The sequence below is a fragment of the Calliphora vicina genome, chromosome 2 (genome assembly GCF_958450345.1).
Source record: "Calliphora vicina chromosome 2, idCalVici1.1, whole genome shotgun sequence".
Classification (NCBI taxonomy): domain Eukaryota; kingdom Metazoa; phylum Arthropoda; class Insecta; order Diptera; family Calliphoridae; genus Calliphora; species Calliphora vicina.
In genome coordinates this window covers 101,994,762-102,018,412 of record NC_088781.1, presented here as the reverse complement: position 1 = coordinate 102,018,412, position 23,651 = coordinate 101,994,762, and the positions used below count along the sequence as shown (strand labels likewise).

Here is a 23,651-nt window from a genome sequence, read left to right as displayed (position 1 = left end):
ACGGCTGGAGCGAATTGGCTGATTTTTTCTTATTCGATTCGAAATTTTCAGGAGATGGTTTGTAAAGAAAAAAAAATCAAAAATTCCGGGTAAAACTCGGAATTTATTTTTTTGAGTCCAGTCAACAGTAATAAAAAAGCTCCCTAAAGTATGAAGTACAAATTTATATATTTTATTTGCAAATAAATAAGAACAGGCGTATGTGGGTTGGAGAAACTTGAAGAACTAACATTAGTAAATGCTACCGGGCGAAGTCGGGGCGGTCAACTAGGTTTTTATATTTTTTAAATATATCCGTAAAAATTCCAAATAATTTTTTTATATTTTTATCTTCAAAATAGTGGCAAATTGATGTTGTTAGTGCGGTGTTTTTTACGAATTTGATTTTGGTATATTCTGAAATTCTTTTAAGTTTGAATTTCTTTTCTAATGAAAAAGAAGAAGTGGTTTCGCGTCACATTTATCATCGACCTGGCCCATTGTTACCATGTCCTAATGCTTATCATAAATTTTTGCAAATATATGTATATTTCACTGAACACGCAAATCGTGAATTGGACCAACGTTGAACAATGGCTACCTTGAAGGCAAAACAACGTTTGCCGGGTCAGCTAGTAAAGTATAAAGAGACACCAAAGTGTAGCCAAAGAAGAACAACTTTAAAATGTCTCTCCATCTCTTTCCGAAATTCCCTGCCTCCTTTTTTGACCATTGCATTCGCAATACAATTTATACAAAAATTCTCTCCATATATGTATAAGGTAAAACCTCAGTAGGTTCGGAGACTTTTAAAGATAAGATCTCATCAAAATCAATGAAAATACAGATATATTCTAGTAAGCATTTATGACTTTAGGGAATTAATTACATTAAAATAAATTATTTTAGAAAATTAACAAAACCAAGAAAACTTTATATGCTATTAAGTACTAAAGCTTACAAAAATTTAAATGCATATTTCCATGATTTTTCGAAACGTGTGAATGTGTGGCTAGGTTTGTGTAAATAAGTTTTAGAAGGAGTTGTAAGTAAAATATCAAAAAAAAAATTATTCATACACTCACGTTCAATTCCCAGCAGTTAAGCAAGTAGTAAATGTATCCCTTAAAGACAGTAATTGTCACAAATGTCTTATCACTTGCCTGACTCCAATTTATATATTTTGGTCATTTGACACGTGTGTGCACTTTGTAGTGCAGAGAGAAGACAATTGGTTACTTTATACATCCCAAGTAATCTATAGTGAAGACAATTTACACTTAAGTGTCTCTAAGTAATCTGGAGTGTAGTCACTTTAAACGTTTTGTGAGTAATTCGTACAAACTGGTTTTATACAAATTGTTTTGATATAATTCTCATAAGGTTTATTTTTATGTTTGCTTAAGTATCTGGCATCTCATGTAACATAGCATGAGTCAATAATCACTTTAGTGTCTCTTAGTAACCTATGGTGAAGTCACTTCAAACTTTTTTTTTACCCACCAGAAGCGTTGACTACTTTCGATCAGCTATCAGATAGTCACATTTTAAGGTCAATTGGCTCCTAGCTTAGGACATGCACTTGTTAAAATAACTAGTCACGTAGCTGATCAAGTAACCAGTTACAAAGCTAGTAAGGTAACTGACGCTATGTAACCAGTATGTGAATCCAATGCGTTGCCTACTTTGGACCAGCTATTAGACTGTCCCATTGTAATCAAAAAGAGACAATTGACCCCCCACTTAGGACATGCCCGTTTAAAAATGACTAGTCACATGGCTATTGAAGTAACTAGCTCCCACCCTAAATGATGGGTAAAATCACTAGTTCGGTACTGTCTCCTAGAACTGCTGGGTTGAAACCTTTACACAAACTCACTATTTAGAACCAGGTTCAGTCATTACTTTATATTTTATTTAATGAGTGTGAGTGTTACTTGTTACTGTATTTGTATTTGTATTTGTATTCATATACACCCATATTAAATAAGTATTAGTTAGGAAAAAAACAAATGTTCCCGGATAGAAAAAAATAGAGAAATAGAAAAAAAAAAAAGCTGGAATAAAAAACCATAAACGGAAGCGTGCAACAACGACAAGCTGTTTTTAAACATTTCTATTATAACAAGGTCTTCATGTACGTGTATAAACATATGTAAGTATGTATGTTTAAGCTTGTATGTGTTGGAATGTAACTATTCCTACCTTGACTATATAATTGTAGTCAAATACTTTGAAAAAAAATCAAACCATAAAGAAACATCCTTAACTAACTAACTTTATTTTCTATGCACTACATCAGACATGGGCGTTTGTGGCCCTTCGTTAATTTCAAGACAAAAACCTTTTTTAAAACAAGTAACAGTATTATATTTCTTGATCTTAAAAATCTTCAATTAACCATTACAATAGAATAATGTCTTCTAATTTTCTGATTTACTACTTGCAAACTTAAATTAAAGTTTATAGAAATGTAAAAGGATAATGTGTTGAAGGTATATCCCAAATTTTCTTATGCAATTGAGTTCTTGGGAACTCGTAAAAGAATCTAAATATCCAAAATTAAAAAAAAAATGATTTAAATTTTTGTTAAAACATCTCTTAAAACCTATGCGCACATAAATATCTGAAATATATTGGTATCCACATCGGTCTAAAATCTACCATAGCTACCACTTAAAAGCCGCTACATAAATTTTCCTAAATTACCATAAATCTATAAAATATTACGTTTTTACCCTTTAAAAACAGTGGTTTATTTCCATTAAATAAACCGAATATTTGTGATTACAAATAAAAGCAGTTTAGTATTTTAAAATTTGTAACATTTCTTTATTTATTTAAATTTCTACAACAACAGTTTAAATAGTCACTCAGTGTTTTTATACACATTTATAATTCGCAGAAATACAGACACTTAAATTACACCCTTTTTATACTCTGGTAATGCAGTTGATGTTTACTCTAACATCGCATAGTGGTATGAGAAAAAAAAGAGGGAAATAAATGTGTAACTTCTAAACCCTTAGTCCGATTTGAATAAAATTTGACATGCGCAAAGAAGAAGTGTTGTCGAGTTTAAGTTTTGAATTTTGACCACATTGGCCCACCAGGGGTGCAGCCAGGGTTCCCCAAAGTACGACACCTCGGGTATGTTGAATTTTTAAAACAACCCTATTTCTTCGGCTTTGTTCCGATTTCAGAACCATTACATATATATAATCTCCTTGTCGAGCACTACCGTCGTAGCTATCAATTATCTCTTATAACTTAGGAGATATTCGAATTTGAAAATTAAATTTTCAACATTTTTACCCACCCTACTGGGCTTGGCTGGTCCAAATATTTCTCTGCGAGTTGTTAAGTTTTCCCTAATTTATTTGACACGTAAAAAAACATAAGGTAGACATGTTATATATCAATGGATAGGGGATATTGTATATTTTTCAAAAATATATATAACTTTTGACAATTAAAAAATTCATGGAATACTTTTTTGAAAAATATGACAAAAAATGCTTTTTATTGAGTTTTTGCAGAGATACAAATTTTTCAATTGAATATAAATTTTTATTTATGAATATTTTTTAATAAAATTTTACAGTTATATAGATTTTGCCATTGCAAATAGAAAACTGAAAACAAATTTTGAAATTTGTAATCAGAAATCTCGCAATTCCCAAAAAAGTGTTGAAAAATTCCATGAATGGGCTTTTTTTTAGTTTTTTTAGCTGTAATATCCATACCAAGGGCGGGGTTATCGAAATCCTTTTCAAAACAATTAAAAACATATTTGGCCATCCAAAATGGGTTACTATATTTTGATATCGAGTATGCGATTGGAAAATTTTTTCCCTAAAGTTGAATTTTAGATAAAAAATAGGCGTTTTTGGATGGACCTGGTCCCCTCAGTGTCAACAATTTTCAAATTTTTTTTCATTTAAAATATTTAATGTATAGTTAGCTTTTCAAGAAGTATAAATTCCTAATACACCTTTTCAGAAATTTTTTAGATAACTTAAAAAGAAAAAAGTACTTTTTTCCCAAAAACAAATTTTTGAATTCAAATGCATATAACTTTGGAGTCAGTCACGATTTTAAAATAATTCTTTTTTGGTTTGTCATCGGGAAATATTTGGACAAACTGGAGTAGGGTGGGTAAAAATTTTGAAAATTTAATTTTCAAATGCGAATATCTCCTAAGATATAAGAGATAATTGATAGCAACGACGACGTTTTTTGTAGTTGCAGAAAGTCATTACAGACCGTTAAATTCAAATCGCTAATGCAAATTCGTAACAATATGTTTGGATATCTTCGAAATATAGTGGTGATCGGTGTATTATTCAACACAGCTGTCATATAAGGCCTCTTTTGTGAAAATCTCTTTAAAGGGCAAAATAGTTGGTATCGAGTAGAAATTCGTACCAAGATTTTTTTAGCAACCTTAATCACTCTTACATATTTTGCTTATGAGTTAACCGTAGCCCCATTATACTCTAACCTTCATAAATCCCTGAGAAAAGAAATGCATATGAACATTAAATTCAAATAACCAACCCACCATCCCTGATTTACATTATTACATCCAGTAATTTCCAACACAGTTAGTTATTAAAGTTACACCAGCAAACCATACTTTGTCAAAGCATTTCTAATACCCTAACATGTTAGTTAGACTGTGGAGTAGAAGTTGTTACAATTTTAAACTAACAAGTAACATAAAAAAGTACTAAAATAACTAAACATATAAATTCAAAACAGTTTTACCTTTTGTCGTATTAAAAATAACCCTTCTAGACTTTTTCATATATTTGGTACAAAGTCAAAAGTACTATAGTAATGTTATATTGTGGCAAGAAAATGTGAGGTTTAAGTACTATTTAGGTATTGACATTCAGCTATTTTTGTCCCGATGACAATTGCTAAAGTGCTGATAGGGTGGGCCAGCAGTATTTTTATGAGAAATCAGATGAAAGAAGAAGAATACAAATTTAAATAAAATAAAAATGTTGGAAAAAGTTTTTGAAATTTCCTTTAAAAAATATTTAAAAAGGTAAAATTTGGGCTTATACAAATTATAATGGGCTATCGATATCTGAAAATGTTTATATTTAAACATCTATAGGTAAATAAAATACAAAAACCATTTATACCCTACACCACCATAGTGGGGAGGGTATTATGCGTTTGTGCAGATGTGTGTAACGGCCAAAAATATTGGTCTAACACCCACCTTAAAGTATACCGATCGACTTAGAATCACTTTCTGAGTCGATTAAACGAAGTCCGTCCGTCTGGCTGGTTGGCTGGCTGTCCATGTAAACCTTGTGCGCAGAGTACAGGTCGCAATTTGGAAGATATTTCGATAAAATTTGGTACATATAATTGAAACTGGCTGAAATCGGTCCATTTTTTCACCTAGCCCCCATACAAATGTCCTCCCGAAATTGGACTTTATTGGTCATAAATGCTTAATTTATATATGTATCTGCACAAATTTCGCTCCAAATAAGTTTTATATATACAAAATTCATGTCACGATCGGTCCATAATTAGTCATAGCTCCCATATAGACCCGCTTCTAAAAATCACTTTAACGTGCGTAAATCGCTTAAAAATGTTGGTATAAACACAAAATTCAACATAGTTAACTTTAATATAGACATAAATCACACGAAATAATTTCATGGTGATCGGTCCATTATTGGTCATAGCTCCCATATAAGGCCCAATTCAGAAAATCACTAAAAAAAATATAAATTATTGAAATTTTAAAAGAAAAATGTTTTTGCTCTTTTACTTAGTGTAGGGTATTATATTATTAAATTTTGTTTGAAAATGTTGCCACTTTGACCCAAAATTCGAAACTTCAAATAAAATGAGCCTCTAAACAATAGAGAATTATACAGACGAGACGAGACACTCCGTTTTGTCCAACAAAGACACAACAAATCATATATCTGTATTTTGTTTTGCAAGAGTTAGGATTTGACAATTACGGGGCAGAATCAAAATTTTTTGAAAATAAATCTGGCATTTCTACACGGCTGGTCCGATCCTGATAAGATTTGACGTGGGCGTAGCGAAGGAGTATTCGAGTTTAAATTATTAAAATGGGCCATACAAATGATCCAGGGGCGGCGCTATGTTCGCTCAAAATGGGGTATCTTCAAAATTTTAAACACGTGTCATTTCACATCCGATTTCAAAAATTTTTATATTTTTGGGAAACACTCGGCTAGGTTCCATGGGCTGCTGCTCCTCAAGCAGCTCACTTGGGTCCATTCAAATCTGATCCCATTGTGATGGTGGCTAGGTCTTGAAAACATGCTTGCGTGTGCTATTTATCTCGTATAATTTCCGAGTTACAGGCATTTCAAATTTGAAAATTTTGCAATACCTTGGTCCGCCTTTTTAAAAATGTAGGGCGTATTTTTGGACCGAATGGACTCGATTTTTTTGTTAGTTATACAACTAAATTAGCAATAATATGCAAAAGATTTCAGAGCAATATCAATTATGGATCCAAAAATAAACGATTTTAAATTTCAAAATTAAATAGTAAATTTTTTGCTGTTTTTTGGGCAATTTTTTTTATTAAAAGAAAACTTTCTTTAAGAACATATAACAGATTTATGTTTTTCAACAAGGTATCTTTACGGAGAACATTTTGGTATAAAAAACATGTCCGTACGCAATTTGGAATTTGACCTATTTTTTATCAAAATTAAAATTCTAAAATCCCAAAGCTAGGATCAGAAAACGGAAAGCAGCATTGGAAACCTTAATGTGTTCTCTATTTATCCCTAAAGTATTTTCCCAGCCCCAAAGGAAATTTGGACAATATGCGCAAAATTGTAATAAAATAAAATTTTTGAGATTTTCGCTCCAATTTTTAGGAATTGCGGGATTTCCTTTTGCTACGTCCACGTCAAATTTTATCCCGATTTGACCAGGCGTACAGAAATGCCAGATTTATTTCCAAAAAATTTTGATTCTGGCACACTGTGTGCTTTAATCATTATACTTTCAATTTTCAAATTTTCAGAAATTCGTTTTTAAATGACAGAGAACAATTTTAGACCTTGTGAACATTGAAAATCCAAAAAGTGACAACTAAGGGCCAACCTAATAAATATTTACATATTTACTTACTCCTTTGCTTTACATATCTCCTGTTTAAATAAGTATTTCAACTTTAATGATGTCCTACATGTTGATGTATGTACAACATACAACAACTAATAATAATGCAAAAATAAAAAAAACTAAATATATGTACGAATACAATACAACACAGTGGGATGCTTCTAAGGAAACTTTTGAACAATGACGGGCGGTTGCGTGTTATTATGTTGTTTTTTTCCAATGTAACTCTATTGTTTTGTGTGTCTCTCTGTGCTGTGTGATGTATAAATATGTTTCCTTTATTTTCCCATAAACAGGAATTTCTAATAAGGTACCAGCTATGCTACAAATGTACAAACACTTATTTATTTATTAAAGTGTATGTGTCAAAATGGCTACAAAAAAAGTGGAGTGAAAAAACAGAAAGAATTAAAAGACACAGAAGTAAAAAATAATGCTTATCAATTTTAACACACCATTTCTGTGTACAATTAAATAATATGTTTTGTATATCGTTTAAGTATATCGTCACCTAAAATGCAAAAATTCGTAACAAACAAAAAATTCATAATTGAGTTTTTACACGTCTTCACAAATGTTTAGCTTTCTATTTATAAAAATAACGACTTTATTAAAGTAACCTCAACACTTTTAATTTTATTTTGTTGTTTGTCTCTCCAGTAAAATTTTAAAAAGTGATGATAAGCCCTTTTGTATTTTAGGTGACGATATGTATCTATGCATATATGTAGGAATATGTAAATGTTTCAGTAATGCGTAGTGTAATATTTATGTAAATTTTAATCAGTAACGTACAACCTTATTTTTGTAGTAGATCGTAGATAGTATTTTGTTCAAAATTAAATGTAATGGAAAAAAGCTTAATGTGTATATGTTACTGTTGCACAGTGGGTCTGTTTGTTACAAAATCAGTATGAAATGTTTCACTTTACACTTGAGCAACAGTCTGGTAACCAATTGAAATTATTTAACGTATAACTATGCCCTAACTGATTACAATGAGCCAGTTACTGCACTAGCTCCCTAACTGGTTACAAAATTCCATCCCAGGTGTCCTGAGATAGTTTATGATTTTAACAATTGGAATTTCAATATGTGAATTCCGGCTTAACATCAGATACAACAATAATCCACGCATTATTCGAGTTTAAGTTGGTACGATGGACCCTTCAGGAAAAAAAAAATACAAAAGATTCGCTCTTTAACTATAAGTGATGAATATCCAATGCAAGCTTATTAAAATATTAGGATTTCAAAGTGTTTCTGATTTTATAAATTTATCCTGGTCTACTTGATTTAAGTCTCTATTGCGACCTTCTGAAAGTTCACGACAATTGAAAAAGAATTTAAAAATATAGGAAGTAAATGTGACAAACTGATTTATTTCCAACACGTGAAAAATGTTGACATAATTTTGTTATTTTACACTTTATCTTGCCATAGTGCAGCAATTCAGACTAAATTAGGTATATCAAATTAATTGAATAAGAAATACAACAAATTATATAAATTACATGTCCTTTAAACTCTTTAATTGAAAAATTGTGGATTTCAGAAATATTGCTGTAATTATTAGATTTAAATAAACAGATTTAAGAATATTAAGACTCAAATGAAAAATATACCCTTATCTTACAAATATCAAACGACATCGTACTAAAATAGTCATCGAAATGGAAAAAGGATGAAAATCTCTGATCACTTTACTTTCAACCAAAAATTTAAGTTTCATATAAAAATTAACTGAAATGTAAACTAGCTATAAGTTGGTAAATAGTGGTCCAAATAAAAAAAGTACAACAATCACTTGTATTTTCAACACAAACTCGGTTTTGTATATGGAAATGAACTGAAACAGAAACGTAGCTATAAGTTGATAAATATAAAATTTGTGTTCCTAGAAGCAATATTAACGAAATCTCAAAAGATGTCAATAGAAACAAGAAAGAGTACTATATTCGGCAGTGCCGAATCTTAAATACCCTCCACCTAAATATAATGGTATAACAACTGAAATAATATAACAATTGTTAGAAAGACTAGTTTACGCAGAACATATTTTATTTCAAATGTACAAAAAAATGTTTCTAATTCAGCAATTTATAACTGAAATTCCTATTACAACGTATGAAATTTAACTATTTATTTACAAATAATACGTTTGGATCAACATTTTTCCCTTTTAACATCAAGTGAAGAAACAGAGTATAAGGGTATACAAATATATTTAGACAAATTTCAAAATATTTGGTTGTAGGACTTATGTGGGAGCTATAACCTATTATGATTCGATTGTAATAAAATATGTTAACGTGATTTTTATGTATTTATATGAGAGCTGTGGCCAATTATGGACCAATATTCACAAAATTCAGTATTATGATTTTTGAATACAAATTACTGATCTGTGTACTATTTTGGTTTAATATATGGATACTATGACCTATTATGGTCCTAAGTATTTGAGGGCTATTTTTGTAGAATTTCATATAAACAACGCTATTAACAAGAGTGGACCTTATATGGGAGCTATGCCGAATTATGGACCAATATTTAAAAAATCTTGTAGTACGATTCTTGGATACAAATTACCGATCGGTGTAAAATTTTGGTTCAGTATAGATTCTTTTTGGATATTTGTGCAGGTTAATGTGTTTTCCTGAAGTGGTTCTTATATGGAGGCTATGACCAATTATGGGCCTATCATCATAAAATTTGGTATATCGATTTTTATATATATTGAATAAATTTGTTTCGAATTTCAACCTGATAACTATAGTTGTAAGAAATTTATGAGGATTTTAGTGATTTTCGGGAGTGGACCTTATATGGGAGCTATGCTTAAATATGGACCTATATTCACAAAATCCGTAAGTGCGATTACTGGATACAAATTACTGATCTGTGCGTAATTTAATTTTGATATCGATATGTTTTAAATATTTTTTAAGGTTAATATCTTTTTCGGAAAGCTATAGGGGAGCTATGAACAATTATCGGCCGATCTTCATAGAATTAGGTATAGCGATTTTGGTATATACGGGGATTATTTATGTCGAATTTCAACGTGATAGCAACATTTATGCCTACATTTATGCTTATTTAAGAGATTTTCGGAAGTGTACTTTATATGGGGGCTATGGTCAAATATGGGCCGATCCACGAAAAGTTTTGTAATATAATTTTTTTTACCACGAAACTTATTTTTGATGAATTTTTAATGGATATTCCTATTCTGTAGGCATTTATAGACCATAGAACCATATTTCGGGAATAAATTGGTATGGGGGCTAGGAGAAATCATGGATCGATTCTTATAATTTTCGGCAGAGTTACTCCTTTTATTATAAAAGTAACGAGTGCAAAATTTTATGATATTAGCTGCAATATATTTACAAATATGACCAAAAATATGTGAAAATTATCAATTTTTTTTTTAGGTTGTCCCACATTTTAATTCATAACTTTGGTTCCACTGTACCGATTTGGCTGATTTTCAATACCAAACTGCTTAGGACAATAATAAACATTTTTCTTGCAACTCTACTAAGTTTTTTTGCGTATTTTGGACGTGAGCGTGTTTTACACAGACAGACGGACAGACAGACGGATATGGCTTAATCAACTTAGAATTTCATAAGGATCAATAATATATATAATTTGTTGGGTCTCAGATGAATATTTCTCAATGTTACACACGGAATGACAAACTTATATATACCCTCATTCACCACTTATATTGGTGGAGGGTATAAAAAGAAAAAGTACTATTAAATCTCCATATGTCAATTCTCACTCACTCAGGATAACATGTCCCGAATTTTATCTTTATTGGATCATTGTAATATATAAATCGAAAAGTACTTTTAGATAAAGTACTATTAAGTCCCCCTTTGTGAATTCTAATTCATTTCCAATTAAGTGTGTCTAATTTCATCATTATAAGTTCATTAAATTATAAAATATTGAGCAAGTACCATTTGAATAAAGAAAAAGTACTAATAACCAATCTCTTTGGATTATTATTCATCAGATCCATAAATTTTATGTTTCTGGGACCATTATTATAAAATACTCAAATAGTACTTTTATTAGAAAAAAATATTGAAAAAGTACAATTAGAGGAACGAAAATTTACCATTTTCTCTCTTCTTATGCACAGTGGTATAGAAACTTTTTTGGAAATAATTCGGTATCTTGGGAACTCTTAGAGATATTGTCACGAATTTTCACATGGTTTGAGCTGAGGTGTTTTCGAGTTGATTTACGTTTGATCAGCTGAAAAAACCTACAAATTTGTCAAAGGGGGCAAGGTTTGTGGAACTTCTGAGAATTAAATAAAGGCTTTTTATATAAGTATTTGATATTGTTGAAAACATTATGGCTTGAGGATTGATATTTTATTAAAATTAAATAATTTTATAAAATTTTGGGACTTCATTTACCTTAAAAACTAAAAAATTATAATATGGTGATTTAAAAGGAATAAAAATATAAAATTTCAATTAATGTAAAATTTTAATAATTAAAGATAACATAACAAAATTTGGAACCAATCAGAACAGTATCAGAATTTTTGATATTGTTTATTTTTAAATACCGAAATTCCTAAAACGGGGAAAATTATGTTCCAAAAACAGAGTTTTTTTTGAAAAGTGCCTACTGTGACGTTATTTAAAGTGTGATAGTAAAAACACTTAGTAAGTATTTAAGAAACCTATTGGGTTATACAAATATGGAGCTTTTTTCGTGGATCCGTGCTTTGTCTTTTTAGAAGTTTTTACTAAAACCGAAATTTTTTAAAATTGGCATAGTTTGGATACGTCTGGGGGGTGATATGTCAGCTTAAGAGAGCCGAATTTTTCTTTACGCGCTTTTGCATTAAGTTATCTTTACGAATCATATAAAAATTCTATATAGTCCCGAAGAAAAATTTGTTCTACAAAAGGAAAAATATATGTGCTTTTTTGTGAAAAAACTTAAAAAATACTGCCATTTTTACAAGTTAAAACTTTGGATGCGTATAAATTTTTATAGGGAAGAGATAACTGTTAGCAAGTTCTTTTATTTTATTTAGAATTTTATCGCCAATATAGCTGATATTTTAAAAATTTCGACCCTCCGTAGGCCCTAAAAAACCATAAAAAGATCGAGCAAAATTAAAAAAAAAATCAATAAACCCTGAAGAGGTATTCTTCAACTAATAGAGATAACCTACACTTGTAAGCGTATTTCTTATAGACCATCTAAAGGACTATTTATATTTAAAATTTCAGTTCATTCGGATCATAAATGGATTTTTGGCGATTTTTTTTTTAAAAAATTGAGATCCGAGGTGACCAACTTTGAGGGGCTACGCACTGGGCACTAAGAAGCTGAGCAAACGTAAATCAACGTGAAAATACCTCAGCTCAAACCAGGTGAAATTTCGTAACAATAGTTCCCAAGATACCGAATTATTTCCAAAAAAAAAGTTTCTAAACCACTGTGTTATGGTACGTAAATACCTTTAAATACTCTATTCATAATTGTTACTTCACTCCGAAGCATATGAACTAACTTTTATGTCGATATGTTAAATAATTCAAAATATTAATAAAGTACCAAAAATTACTCCGAACACCCCTGAAGTTAAAAATTTTAAAATATTCCATTTTGGCTCTTGTCTCAAGAAAATGTATGTTTTAAATAAGTACCAACCTGTATACCAGGATTTGTCCTAATCTAAACCTTCGCACTCCAGTTCCAAATAACAACCTCTTAGTATGATTGACCTTATTGTATGACTGGAGGAACCAATGTTTAAAATTTTATAAAAATTTACTTAATAATTAGGTACACGGTGCTACGATGGAAAAAAAAAACTTGGAAAACGGCCTAGCGTGGGTTATAGGGCTTGCTGAGTACACTACAAATTGTGTCTAAAAATTTCAGAAACACCCTCAAATTCAGAAGTTATTCTGAAAAAACCGTTTTCAGTGATGTTCGTCGACATATCGACATGTAGCTTAGTCATTTTTTGTCCGACTTTAAATTTTTTAACGGGTTTGGAAAGAAAACTGATTTCGCTTTAAAATGACGTGCATTTTTTGATACATTTTTAAGTCATAAGTATTGTTTTTCCTAAGAATATCTAAAAGAAAAACGAAATTTATCAACTTTTTAGATTTTAGTCGCTTTTCATTGCTTATTTTGATATGAAAGTTTATAAAAATTTATACCAATATATATAGGAAATTTAGTTCTTAACAAAACATGGTTTTAATTATTCAAATCGGATGAAAATTCTAAAAGTTACTCAACATATAATTAACAAAATAAAAATAAACAGAAAACTGTAGACAAACAATTTTTGTAAAATTTTGAATTGCAAATTTTTTCGAACCTATTTCAAAAAAGTTTAATAACATTTACAAATGTAAACCGATGTTAACAAGTAAAATCTCATTTTTTCCCAAATAATGTTGTCTTTAAAACACTGTGCAAAAAAGAATAATTTTTTGTAGAAAAAAATTAAATTAACTATTGTTGAATATGAAAAATTACCAAAAAAATAAAAAATAAAGCGAAACTTTTTATAAAAACTTACACAATTTATACATTTTATGCATACATTTTATGAAAGCTTAATTCTTTGTCTATCCATAATTGTTTAAAATTTTGAAATCGGTCTAAAAATGTTTGAATTAGAGGTACTAAAGTACTACGACCTACCCTAAAACAGTTTTTTCAAAATATCTCAAAATTTTGAGGGTGTTTCAAAATCTTTGAAAACGGTTTTAGTATGTCCCCACCTAGGCCTACAACCCCCATTAGGTCGCTTTTCAAGTTCTGACCAAAAGTGTCATTTTGTAACGGAGTGTTATGGATAAAATGTATTTTCCCTGTTCGGTACCTTTTTGTCCACATTGAAATAATATAAATTTTAGTATCATAGTGGGAGCTCATAATAAGTCATGAAAAACATACTTTATGAAAAAAGTACCAAAATAAATACAATTTTTTACCCATAAAGGGTATATTTCCAAAAAAGTACCAAATTTATATTCGCTATTTTTTGGAAAAATTTATTTTTATTGGTTTAAAAGCTGCATAGGGTACCAAAAATGCTTTTTTTTCTGCTATTTTTTTAAGTAGATAATGATAAATTTCAAGTATTTTTGGCATCTGAATTTGTTCGGGTTACCAAAACCTTCGAATTCCACAAAAACTCTATCAAATTGAAATGCCTATTTCCATTAATTATCACACCATAACGCAAGCATTTTGTCATCTCTGATCGCAAATTGTATTTATCAAACTAAATTGTCACAATGTTCTAACGTCAGAGTGTTAGGAGGAGAGTAGTCTTTTTTCGAATTGTATTAACGCCATCAAAGAACACACATACACAATTGCAATTGTAATTGTATTAATTTGAATGTGTTCATGTTGACATCTTTAAAGCGTTTATCTAACTGCGAACAATATCAAATTTGTATGTTGTATGTAGTTTCTTTTTTATATGTTCAATTGTGCAAGGATGTGTAGGTAGAAGATACGCACACAAACACTCCCACTCACTCATATGAATGTAAATAATTTTTTTTTTGTATTTGTATTTTATTTTTCAACACAATACAATAAAATCCAACACAAACTCACTTGCATTTCCCACAAAAACCAAACATACAACATTTATTCGTTTATATTTTATCTTGAAATGGTAGTACATCCTTTTTTGCCCCCTTCCCCTAACTCATTTTGTGTCCTAAGCCAAACAACCAAACAACCAACCATCAAACCAAACATTCATTCATTCAGTCACTCATTCGTTCAAACTAATTCATTCCCCTTTTTAGTGAATGACGACGACAAGTACCATTTCAGTTTTAATTAGGTTTATGTTCAGCTTAAATATCTACACACAGCTACTCATTAGGTTGGCCCTTATTTTTTCACATTTTGGAATTGGTCTAAAATTTCGACTTTACTTAGAGTAATATGCATAAAATTTCATGTTTCACGATTCCTCTTAATAAAAAAAAACAACCTAAAGGTACTAATGAATATAAAATGCAACCTTTAGTTCTCATGCGTTCTCACTTCGTTTGTGCTTAAGATTGTGTTCCTAGAAGCATTATTAAAAATAGGCACCAACAGAAGAAAGAAAAAGTACTATTAAGTCTCCTTTTGTGAATTCTCATTCACTCAGGATAAAATGTTGCCAATTTCATGTTTCTTTGTCCATTGTAATAGATAAATCGAAAAGTACCATTAGACCATTACCATTTAATTCATTTCGGATTATGTGTATCTAATTTCATTATTATAGGTTCAGTAAATTATAAAATATTTAGAAAGTACCATTCAAATAAAGAAAAAGTATTAATAATCACCCCTTTTGGACTATTATTTATTCAGAACCATATATGCTTAATATACTAATTTCGTTATTACAAATTATTCAACAAGTACCATGAGAACACAAAGTACTATAAAGGGTCTTCATGGATTCTAATATACCATATATGCCTACTTTCATGTTTCTAGGTCAATTACACTGTGCTAGTTAAACTAATTCGGATACGCTGAATTCAGTGGTGCTAACCGTTTTTTTAGGTTAGCTCGTATTTTCGAGATATACCGTTATTTCGAAAATGGAGGAAGTTGCACAACATATATTCGCGTAACTCAAAAACGGACATGTTTTTAATCTTCGCAGTTATTTTAGAAATATAAATTTTTTTTTTAGATAAATTTCGAAATTTTTGGTTTTTAAAACGGCATTAAAAATTGAAATTCTCTCTCTTTTTAAATTCAAATGAATATAACTTTGGAGTCAGTCACGATTTGTAAACAATTCTTTTTTGTTTGACATCTACATTTGTAGTTTGTCCAATAAAAGAAAAATGGAGAAAATCGGGAAATATTTGTACCCGCTGTTATAAAAAAACTGGAGTATGGTGGGTAAAAATGTTGATAATTTAATTTTCAAATGCAAATATCTCCTAAGCTATAAGAGATAGTTGATAGATATAGGATCTTTTTTAAAAGTTGATCATACCCGAGTCCTACTTTGAGGACCCCTGGCATTCTTCTTTTCACATGTCAAATTTCATTCAAATCGGACTAAGGGTTTAGATTTATTTCTCTCTTATCTTTCTATACCACTGTGCACTGCACGATGTAGCTAATTAATATGAGTTATGTACTTTGATAAAATATTAGCGTATATTTGTATTATGTTTTGTGAATAGAATGAAAAGTTGTGGACAGATTTTAATTACACTAGTTTACAAGGTTTTTGCTCATGAATTGAAACATATGGGGATGTATGTATTTAGGTCTTCCAACTTCGGAAAAAATATTTTAAAAAATCCTGGACGTCAAACTTTTGAGATATTTCTTAAAAACTAAACATATAAAAATGTACATTAAATTAGGACAAAAAAATTAAAAGTGAAGTGTTTTAGTCTTTTTTTATAATTATTTTCATTTGTCTCCCTCACGACACTCCAACAGTAGTCTCCTAGCATATTCTGGTTCCAAAAACCTTGATAATTAACATCGAAAAACTTCAAATCTTGATGGGAATGCTCTCCATGTTCGTCACTCAGTGTCCGAGGTTTTCCGGGAAAAAATCCACATGAGAATGTAAATAGTGAATTTTGAGGGACATATTTACGCCCATCAGTTCAAAATTATGTAATAAATTCGCAACAATATCTCTGTAATTTTGACTTTTATTATTCCCCAAATATTCTTGAACAACAGGTTTAAAAGAATTCCATGCTGCTTTTTCAACATCGGTTAATAGACACTCAAATTTGGTATCAACCAAAATTTTTCTTATTTGAGGACCCACAAATATCCCTTCTTTTAATTTAGCCAAAGAAAGACTCGGGAACACACTGCATAAATATTGAAATGCTGGTTTTGTCTTATCTAAAGCTTTTACGAATTTTTTTAAAGTAAATAAGCATTTTGCAGTGTTTGTGTTATAGGAAAACCTCGATTTGACTGAATAATTTTTCCGAAAATAAACCAAAAATGGTCTGGGTTTATTTTACATTTTCTATAAGATATTTTAAAATAATTTTTACTTTAGAGTTTTGTACTTAATAGCGATTTATTAACGTTTATCTACAGGAAAGATGTCCTTTTAAACAGTATTTATTTTTTTCTCGTTAATTTTTGTAAATACTTTTTTTTTTGTAAATACTTAATTACCACAATTAGGTACACTACAGTATGCATTAGTAGTACTCAGAGCAGGTGAAAAATAAAAACCCATATATCTCAAAATTTTGACGTATAGGTGGGAAACAAAAAATGTTCAATTAACTAGCGTCCGTAGCTCTTCTCAAAAATATAAGTTTCATTCCATGAGCAAACAAAAATGTTTGATTTGTAAACTAGTGTTATTTATTATTTGTTTTATTTGGAACTTCATTTTCTAAATGTGTAAAAAAGAGCATATATGCATTTTTCAATTTTTAATGCCGTTTTAAAAACCAAAAATTTCGAAATTTTTCTAAAAAATTATTTTTTTTTCCAAAAAATTATATTTCTAAAACGACTGCGAAGATTGTAAACATGTTAAGCTTTAATTGAAGGTAATTTCATTGCGGAATTTCGTTTTGTTTCAGTTTATTCAATAAACCAAATCGTTTTTGAGTTACGCGAATATATGTATGTTGTGCAACCTCCTCCATTTTTTTCATACAATTCATATTGATGATATATTATTTTGGTTTTAGAAAACAACAATTCAAAATAACGTAAGACACACAGCAAAAAGTGTGCTTTGAAAATTTGGAAATTTGAAAATTTTGTTTCAATATCTCAAGCAGTTTTCATTATACATATATCGTTTTTTGCATCTCCTAAAGACTTATGAAAAGTGATGTTACGTTATTTTGCATTTTAGGTTTTGACTTCCGGTTAATATGTCTTGCAGATGCTCAAGTAAAAAAATATGTTATTTTTGTAATAGTAGTACAAAAATGTATATTAACAAACAAAATTTGCTGTATTGGATAGCTTTGACCTCTGATAAAAAAGGGTTAATAATGGCCCATAAATTTAAAATTACAAAATCGTAAATATGCAGCCCATAGAAATAATTTGGAATCAAACATTAGTAATAAGCTACTATGTGTATTTTTAAGAAATAATTTTAACATATTTGTAACCAAAATCAAAATTTCCTCGAAACGTCAATTTAAAATCGGTTCCCACACTAACCTATAATAGCTACAACTGTTAAAAATTGTATTTTTAATTCTCATTTAGTGTTGGATTGACGATGTCGGTAAACTTTAATAATTTATTTTTTTTTTCAACATTTAATTTATTTTTAAATATTGCTACTTTAACCCAAACCTTGAAAATTCAAATAAAATATGCAACCTCTAAACATTATTCTATTTTGCTAAAATTTGGAATCAACAAAAATCGAAAAAGTCCAAATTAAGTGCCATCCTAATCTACACAGACTCACACAAATACATTTATAAACACATACTCACACATACATGGAATTTATTTACATTTGTATGTGTGTGTGTGTGTATTACATACGGGTTGTTAGCTAAACAAAACACCAACAAAAAAACTCATACACAAAAATTAATTGTCATTTTGTTGTATTTTAAAGAAGAAAAGTATTAACAAAAAACCGTTTTTGTATTACAAAATATTTGGATTTTATTTTAGTTTTTCTCTCTTTCTTTCTATCTTTGGTGTTAATCTTTATCAGTATTACATTTCTTTTCATTCCAACTTCTGTTTCCACTCTTAAATATTTTGTTTTTAGAAAGTTTTAAAGTTATAACACCCTTTTTCTTTTTATTATTTATTTGTATAACATTTGAATTAGTACTTACACTTTTGATTTCATTCATTTTTGTAAATTGTCTTCCGAATTCCCATAGATCCACACCGAATTTTAAAGCCCAATTGCGAACTCTGAAAATAGTAAGAGAAATAGAAAATTTAAATATTGTTAATTCTAATTAAATAGATAGAGTATAATATGGTAATAAAGGTCTTGAGTTGTAAAAGAACAATAATGTGTTATTTGTACTAAGAAAGGCAAATCCTACAAACTGCCTGCTAAGGCCAGTGGAGAGATATTGGGCTCTTGTTAAAAAAAAATTGAAAAGCACAAAAGTTTGGTAGATATTAAACGGAGATGGACAACCTGTTCGAACAAAGTGACATAAAGCACCATAAAAACTGAAATGCACTATGGTCCCAAATCGATTTTTTGGCAAAAATTAAAAAAAAAAAATTTTAAAATTGGTAAAAATTAATTTATTTTCCAAGCAATCAAGAAAATACAGTCAGATTCAAAATTTAGTATACAGCACGCATTTTCATCTATGAAGCTAAATATTTTAATTATAGAAAGAAATATATAAGTTTAATTAAACTTAAAATTAAATTTAGAGTTTAATCTAGAGTTGGGTTTATTAGCTCAGTGAAGTGACCGCTCTTTTCAGCTCAGCTCACTGAAATGAACTAGGTCGCTCTTTTAGCTCATTAGCTCAGTATGTTGTATAATGACCATTTCATTTTGAGAATTGCTTGTAGTGAATTAAATCAATTATTTCTGTTGTTAGTTGTAAAAACACACAGTCTTTTGACAATTAGAGATTTATGCGTGAAATAATTGATTAAAATTTTAAAAAATAAAATTGTATTTTATTTAAACTAATATTTTTGCGGAAAAAAGAGTTCATTTTTTATTATTTATAATTTCCGATGCTAACCAAATGTTTAGGCAATATTTGTTAAGCAGAACATTCACTAACTATAACGTATTCTTTTACCACAAAATAATAAAATTACCAAAAACTCAAGATATTAACTGGAATTTGAAAAAGGAAAAATATTTTGATGATCTGATAATTGTGATCCAAAATAAAAATGTGACAATAACTAAACCAAAATGAATATTGTTGCAATTTTTTGGGTCAATTGGCAAAATATATATTTTTTATCTGACTTTTACAACTTATATACATATATATGATCAACAAAATTTCTACTAAAAATACGAAAGAAAAATAGTTTTGTGATACAATTTGTATATTTTCAACATTAACTTAATTATTTTATGATATAACAATATATAAATAGAATTTCTGAATTTAAGGAATAAGATTTTATAAATCTTATTCCTTAAATTCCGAAATTCGAAACTGTCATTCCTAAAAACAGCGAAAAACCCACGATAGGTCGCTCATGCAGCAGACAAATGTTCTGTTGATGTAGCAGTATAGTAAAAAAGTGCATAAGATATATATTTTCTAAAAAAGTGATTGAAATAATATTGCTAATTTAATTAAGAATATCAGTACTTTGTATTTTTTTAATTATGTGTTTTGTTAGATATAATCCCACTAATGTGTTTTTGAAATAGTATTTTTTTACTAATTACATACTTTCAATTACAATTATTATTTTAACAATAACAATTATGTATTTCCCTTTTTCATTATTTTTTTTATGAAATTTACTTACAAACTGTAGCAATACTCTTTCTTTATTTCATTCTACATCACCATACCATAAATAAATTCACATTCATTCAATAGCACACATATAAAAATTCCTTCATGAAAACAAAAACAATTTGAATAACTCTAATAATTCTTGAAACAAAAATATATACGCGGCAGCATACGATCATATACATACATAACAAACCTACATTCGAATGATCGTTTTATTTCTGTTGGACACAATACTCACTCACTTTTCAATGTCAGTGAGCGAAAGAATGTAAGAGCATTGACGAGTAAAGTGAAACATGTGAAACATCTGAAACATTGAAGACGACAAATGAATGTGCTTGTGCAGCTCTTTCATGAGCACTGAACTGAAACCGCTCAGCGCTCAGTTGAAAACGCTCAGTGCTGAGCTGAAAACGCTCAGTATGATGAATGATTCACTTCGCTCAGTTGAGTGAATAGCTCAATTGAACTAGGTCATTCATGAGCTACACAACTCTAGTTTAATCTTTTATTATTTTAAAAAACTTTGAAAATTAAAATCGATTTCGTGGAAAATTTTATGAGAAAAAGAGAAAAGTACCTAAAAACAACAGTCAAAATTTAATATACAGTTGATGGCTAGCGCTCTATTTTATATCACCAAAAGCCGAAAATAAAAAGTTTATATTCTGTTGGTCCCCATTTAGCTTAATTGCGGCCTTCAGATAGAGTTTCCAATATAATCAGTTATATCTTTAGTAATTTTCCCCCCTCTCATACGTTCATGAGGGTTCGGAGTTCGTCCTTAGATGAAATGATTCGTTTTCCAATATTCCGGTCTAAAATTTCCGACAGAAACTTTTTTGGGTTAAGGCCTGTAGATTGCGGAGGTGAATGTAACTGCTTAGGCACGTTATACAATAGTCACTCCTTAACAATTATTGCGATGTGCTTTCGGTTATTGTCTTTCTGAACGACCCCTGGTGTTACAGGACCTAATTTTTCAGCACTTACTTTCAGATTGTCCTTTAAAGTTTGCAAGTAGTCTCGGCTGGTCATTGTAATTGCAATGAATACAAGATTGTCAGGCCCTAACTTCAGTTTTATGTCACGTGCGATATACCCTTATTTCGCTCGATATTTTGGACAACAATGATTCGAAAAAACTGTTTATTATTTTAGAATTTATTTCTGAATGGAACATAAAGACCAAATTATTTTTCAGATACTCTTATTTTTTGCAAAATCTATTCCACTCTATAGGCGTACAAATGTCACGTACGATGATATGGAATTGCCCATATCTAGGGCTATACAATTATGAAGCTTTTACGAGGATCAGTGCTTTGTGTGTTTTAGAATTATTTATTCTATATTATTTATTTTATTTAAATTAGCTAAGAAAATATTTTTTTCTGTCGATTATTCGAATGACAACCCTAAAAAATAACGATAAAACAGAAAAATGGACGTCTTACGCAACGTATGATGAAAGCAAAATAAATCGGTAATAAGGGCAGAGTGACTCGGTATAAATAAGTAAGTATATATTTTGACATCTGACATACATACATTTTGACACAACTGTCAAATTATCGTAGTAATTTCACACAAATTTATTTGCATACGAGTAAAATAACCACTTGTGGTTCAGTAAAAAGTATTTACTAAAATTAAATTAATTTCTTTTACACACAACAATAGAAATTAACTTGTTTTATTTGTTTTCTCCCTTAACTAATTGCAAGTAATTTTATCTTTCTATTTTAGTATTGTGAATGTGAAACATGAAGAAAACAGACGAGAGATATTAAAATGACCCGTGTCATGATTACGAATTTTCCACGTGAGCGGCTATAAAAGTTAACAATCAAAAAGAAAAAGCAAAAGTAGAAAAATTAAACTCAATCTAGGCGATTTAGATGGATGAATGAAAGACACAACGAAGACAGAAGACGAAGAAGAAGAATGAGCGGAAGTATGAAACCCCGTTAATGCTAATGCAAATCAACAACTAAATTGTGTGGGTGTTTGTGTATTAAAATAAGCGTGTGTGTGCGTTTTTAATGGTTTTGTGGAGGTTTTGTGTGGCCTTTGAAAATGTGTTCTATATTTATATTTAGCTGTTGTTGTTGTTGCTGTTGTAGTTAATGCTATTGTTGTTGTAAATTTGTTATATATATAAATAAATAAATATAAAACACGACAAACTGTTGAGACACATTTTACTTTGACTTAAAACAGCAACAACAAATTTACAACATGAACATGCAAGCTCACGCTTACATACTTAGAGAATCTAGCGATTTATATACAAAACGTCGAGTGACGGGAAAAAAAACGAGCTGTGAGCAGACGTTTTATTTTTTTAAGTGAATGAGTAAGTGGATTTGTCTCGTGATATTTTATGCGATTTGCCGCCGCCTCATATGAATACCAACAGTTATGCTTACACACGTACAACTACATTATGTTTTACAAACAATTTAATGTGTATGAAAGGAGAGTAAGTGCCTCACACTACTTGTCTAACAGGCACGCAGCCCGACAGACAGACATACATCACTTTAAATATTTCAGAATAAAAATAGTAGCTCATATTGCACAGTGGGATGATTTGAAAATATATGAAATTATAAATTCGATGCAAACGTGCGATTTGCCGCCGCCTCATATGAATACCAACAGTTATGCTTACACACGTACAACTACATTATGTTTTACAAACAATTTAATGTGTATGAAAGGAGAGTAAGTGCCTCACACTACTTGTCTAACAGGCACGCAGCCCGACAGACAGACATACATCACTTTAAATATTTCAGAATAAAAATAGTAGCTCATATTGCACAGTGGGATGATTTGAAAATATATGAAATTATAAATTCGATGCAAACGTTCAATATTTGGAATATGTTTGGAGTGATAGTTCAGAAATAATGAACATTCTACGCAGACCACAGTGTGTTTAAATTGGAAAATGTCCGTATTTCAAAGATTTGTAATCTTTAAATTTTGCGAAAATTGCTGTTCTTA

General features: G+C 29.8%; 1 protein-coding gene across 2 annotated transcripts in view; it reads right to left on the bottom strand.

Moving 5' to 3' along the window:
- The window catches only part of stol (stolid), a 188,999-nt gene that overhangs the window by 123,480 nt on the left and 41,868 nt on the right, over positions 1-23,651 (bottom strand). For both annotated transcript variants that reach the window (XM_065501229.1, XM_065501228.1), the window contains exon 2: positions 19,002-19,083. In XM_065501229.1, coding sequence (XP_065357301.1) covers positions 19,002-19,083 — 82 coding nt within the window. The remainder of the gene's footprint in view (positions 1-19,001; positions 19,084-23,651) is intronic.